The sequence below is a fragment of the Arachis duranensis genome, chromosome 6 (assembly GCF_000817695.3).
Source record: "Arachis duranensis cultivar V14167 chromosome 6, aradu.V14167.gnm2.J7QH, whole genome shotgun sequence".
NCBI lineage: Eukaryota > Viridiplantae > Streptophyta > Magnoliopsida > Fabales > Fabaceae > Arachis > Arachis duranensis.
Genome location: NC_029777.3, coordinates 70,832,077 through 70,836,774, shown reverse-complemented (window position 1 = coordinate 70,836,774; position 4,698 = coordinate 70,832,077). Strand labels below are relative to the sequence as shown.

The 4,698-nt window shown below is 38.3% G+C and overlaps 1 protein-coding gene across 1 annotated transcript; it reads right to left on the bottom strand.

The window, feature by feature from the left end:
• Positions 1 to 636: 636 nt before the first annotated feature.
• Positions 637 to 4,495, bottom strand: LOC107494025 (microtubule-destabilizing protein 60). Its single transcript, XM_052263056.1, has 9 exons — positions 4,435 to 4,495; positions 3,886 to 4,245; positions 2,432 to 3,064; positions 2,032 to 2,343; positions 1,905 to 1,935; positions 1,376 to 1,421; positions 1,180 to 1,275; positions 964 to 1,083; positions 637 to 834 (listed from the first exon to the last, which is right to left on the bottom strand). The coding sequence occupies exons 1-9, from the start codon at positions 4,493 to 4,495 to the stop codon at positions 637 to 639; spliced, it is 1,857 nt and encodes a 618-aa protein (XP_052119016.1).
• Between the last annotated feature and the right edge of the window lie 203 nt (positions 4,496 to 4,698).

The window sequence follows — 4,698 nt, the reverse complement described above, 5'->3', positions numbered from 1 at the left end:
AACCACTAAAAATTTCAAAAGGCTATTCACTTAGCCATAGCTGATGAGATACTGGGTATGATATTCTCATTCTCATTCAAGAGGAAAGTACACTATTCATATATACTTATCTCAATTAATGTGATATATTAGCATATTTAAATAAATAAAATGACCTTTAACCCATGATCTGATTTAGCTCTTTCACTTAAATAAAAGAAAATTGCCTTCCAAGACACAAAACTTATATCCAACTGTATTTAATCTGTAATCTCTAGTATCTAATAAAAGATATTGATACATTGATATCAATGTCAGAGAAGGCATTTGAAAGAAAACTAATAGATTCCTCATAATTCTTGATATAAAGCCATGCAAGAATGATTAATATGGTAATACCTCTGATAAATAATCCAATATAATTCCTAATATTTATGTAAAAGCAAAACACAAGCCACAATAACCATAGCAAATTAGATTCAATTGGTAGAGAAAAGAAAATGCAGTTAACCCAGAAAAAATTGTTAGCTATCTTCTGTTAATTTTTTTCTGCAACCTACATGATTCATGAATGGTTCAACATTTATCAAACAGTGTTCTATTGTCTACCGATTTGAATTTTTCTAAAAATGAAAGATGCTTGCAGTAGCGACAAATCTATGAAATATGGATCCAGAATTTACAATGATGCTGCTCATGACACAATATTACACTTAATGAAGCAAAATTAAACAAAATGAAAATAAGAGTTGGTACCTGATGATCAAACTCAGCACGATCCATTGCCCGCACATCACTGTGAAGCTGCAGGTCAATCGGCTGTGTGATTTCTTTGACAGGAGGCTTTACCAAACACTGAAATATTAGCACAGAAGATAGTTGAGTAACTCAATACAGTCTATACAGCAAATGCAAGCATGTCACTGAAATGGAAAAAGTATGAGTTGTGAACTGAACACAAGATTTTGAGAGCAAAATGGGCACCTCAGGTTCATCTGTTGTCCATGGAAGCCCTTGGGCTATTGGTATCCTTTGCTTCTCTTCCTCTGTCATCATTTCATGTATCTTCTTCACAAATTCTTCCTCTTTCACCTTCCCCCTTTCCTGCATTGAATTACAGTATCCATGTTATTATCCAATTCAAAAATCAATGGAAAATTGATTCAATCAATCAATTTGTTGCATCAGAATAGGCATTACCTCAGTTCTTAGCTTGAATGGTTTTTGGCTGGTGACTCTCAGCTGCTGCTTCTTCTTCCACCTGCTTCCCCCAAAGGTGCTAGTTGATTCCAAACTCTGAAAAAAGCAAATCCATTCAATTCAAATTTAGAAAACCCTCATTTGAATCAAATCTTCATTTTTTTTCTCAAAAAAGGTAAGCATCCGGAAGACTTACATTTCTTCTGCTTCTTCTACCTCCATTAGAAGTCCTGTTAGATACACTGCAGTTTGAATAAAAAGTATAACAAACATCAACACAAACAGATAAATACTACTATTAAATAAGTAGTATAACATAGATACATATATATCATTTTGCACACACATCTGGATATCATTTAATTGGTAGATATACCAAAGTGTCTCTCTGTTTTTAATTGGTAGATAGTTCCAATTGTATTAGGTACCCAAAAATCAGAACGCATGTAGAGCATATAGAATGAAAACACTATAGAGGAAAAAAAAATCACGTTTAATTTTCCATTATCCACAGTCCGTGAAAAATTAACAACAAAAAAAAAATAATAATAAAACTACAAAATCAGGTATGGCTCCTCTTATATATGTCTAAGCATGTGATCCCTCCCAAACTTCTTTTCATTTTACAAATCGAATCAAATTTCAATTAAATCCCACAAATCCATATTCCATAAAATGCTGCTAAGAATCTAAAATAAAAAATGGATTATAAGTGAGAAAGAAACATACCAGGAGCGGCGGCAGGTGTTTCAGACACTGCAAAAAATAAACAAAAAAAAGTCACATAAAAATGAAAACTTTATCTGAGAGAAGATTCGAAAACAGGAAGAAGGAAGTTATAATTTGACTGACATCCACAGTTGGAAGCGGAAGGGGCGGAGACTTTGCATGCAGCGGGGAGAGCGAGGGCCTTGGTGACATTGAGAACGACGCCGAACTGAGCGCTGCTCTTGAAGGCTTCACACAGACACTGAGGCGCCGTTTTCAGAACCGATTTGAGCCCGGAGCAGCAGTTACCTTCCGGCTTGGTGGTGGTGCTGCCATTGGTGACGAAGGACAAGCAATCCGCCATGGTTAGAACCAGGGAGGAGCAATCCACGGCGGGGGCTGGGGCAGCGTTGTGCGAGTGGGACGATGAGGCTCCGTTAGCTCCCAAGATGAAGACTGCACAGAGAACAATGAGAGAGAAACAAAAACGGGTTGGTGAGTGTGATGCCATTTTTGGGTACCTAATACAATTGGAACTATCCACCACAATCCTCTCCTATGGCTTCTTGTTGTTGTCGTTGTTCTTCTTCAATGATCACTCTCTCAATCTCAGCAGTTCCATCTTCTTGATCTTGCTCTTGTTCTTGTGCTTGCTTGTTCTTGAAGAACTCTTCCTGTGACTTCCTGAGATTCTGGTAAGCCACACAGAGACACTTGTTGTTCTTGTTGCTCTCTTTGCACTTACAAAACGACAGCGTTGAGTTTGAACCCTGATCACCATCACCACCACTCCCTTCGAACTTCTTGTTCTTATTCTTCTTTGCAACAACGAACTTCCTCTGCCTGATCTTGTTCTTCTGAACGGAATTCACGGAATTCACAACACCCTCCTTTGCTGCCGAGGATTGTGGCTTCTTCTGTGACTTGGAACACGATTTCTTCACAACAGGTGAAGGAGAAGGAGAAGAAGAAGAACCACAAGGATTGGATAAGGGTTTGGAAAATGGAGTGGTATTACTGTTAGGGTTGACATTCTCGGAATATTTGGAGGGTTCTTGATTCTTTGATCGGAAACCCTTGGCTGGAGTGGTTTGTGAAGTGAAGAAGAGAAACACAAGATTGGAACTGAGAGTGATGTGAAAGGAAACCACTTTCTTTGACTCAGACCATGTGCTTTCTATTTTTTATTTTAAAGAAAACTCAAAAATCCAAAAAAATTCCACGTCAGTGATGTTTCCTCCTGAATTCTAGTATGTATATATATATATAAGTTGGGAAGAATATATAGGGAAAGGCAAGAAAGGATTGGCTAATGAGATTTGGGGACAAGAAAAAGAGGAAAGAGAATCAGACAGGTTATGGGAGAAGAGATCATAAGATATGGTTCACGAGATGGGTGATTTGGTTTGAAAGAATTGAACACAAATAAGCTGGCGCCTAATTTAGGGAGAACGGCGCCTAACTTCTGGGTGCCCGAATTGTTTGTTCCCGCCGCGCCTAACTTGTGAAAACCAAGTTAGGCGTGACCTCCGTTTTTCATTTTTTTTTTGTGTGGCTGGCGCCTAATTGTATAAAAGTGAAGTTAGGCGCGAATTAAGCAAAGGTAAAGGATGCGCACAACTGGTGCCTAACTTCAAGAAATGAAGTTAGGCACTACCCCTCCAACAGCTCTCCTTTAAAATTGGTCTTCATGTGGCGTCTAACTTCACCTTCTAAAGTTAGGCGCCACCCTGTTCGTAAGAACTTTCATTAGGGTGTCCGAAACTTTGTCTTAATGCACTTGTTTCTTTTCTAATCATTCTATATGATCAAAATTCACATAAAACAAAGGAAAAACAATAGAAACTCAAACAAAACTAATGAAATAAAAATCAAAGTAAAAATTAAACTTAAGTATACAAAAATATCGGGTTGCCTCTCGACAAGCGCTTCTTTACCGTCACTAGTTTGACAGTCAACTCTTCTAAGGAGGAGGATCATAGAGACTCAGCTCTTCACCCCTCACTGTAAACTTTTTCACTGTGCTCTCATGGATCAACTCTATATGCTTAAGAGACAGGATCTTGTTCACTGTATGAGGCAAAATTGGGCATGCAGTGAATACCACCTTTATTCCTGGGGTGAAGTCTTCAGTGGGAATCTTTTTATTTCTCCATCCCTTGGGTACTTTCTTCTTTTTGAGAACTTCCTCCTTGGTAGATGATGTATTCTCGACACCAAACTTAGGTGTGATGTCAGGAAAAATTTTGTTGATTGTCACCAAAGAAGGTTTGAGTAGCAAATTCTGTTGTGCATCATCAGAGGGTTCTTCAAGATTTGGATCAATAGGCTCAGTCTGTATGCACATCTCTTCTTCACCTGCTAAATGTATATCTTTGAAGACATAAAAGGCCAATTGCTCATTATGCACTTTAAGCACTAATTCACCTTCTTCCACATCAATCAGAGCTCTCCCAGTGGCTAGGAATGGTCTTCCCAGGATTATAGAGGCATTCTCATCCTCCCTAGTGTCAAGAATCACAAAATTTGTTGGGAGGAAGAACTTACCCACTTTGATCAAGATATTCTCTACTAATCCATATGCAGGCTTTAGATATTTGTCTGCCATTTGTAATGCTATCCTTGTGGATTGTGCCTCTTGGATTTATAATTTCTTCATCACAGACAAGGGCATTAGATTTATCCTTGCACCCATATCACATAGGGCTTTCTCAAAGGTGGTGCTCCTAATGGTACATGGAATTTGAAAGCTCCCCGGATCTGGCATCTTTCTTGGCAAGTTATTTTGAATTATGGAACTACATTCCTTGG

What these genes read in the sequence shown, in the direction of transcription:
- LOC107494025 (XM_052263056.1), bottom strand. Translation starts at nt 4,495, where the DNA reads ATGGCAGACAAATATCTAAAGCCTGCATATGGATTAGTAGAGAATATC. An exon ending in TTCCGCTTCCAACTGTGGAT is followed by an intron (nt 1,936 to 2,031) that starts GTCAGTCAAATT and finishes TATTTTTTGCAG; the next exon opens with TGTCTGAAACACCTGCCGCC. An exon ending in CCTGCCGCCGCTCCTGGTAT is followed by an intron (nt 1,422 to 1,904) that starts GTTTCTTTCTCA and finishes TTCAAACTGCAG; the next exon opens with TGTATCTAACAGGACTTCTA.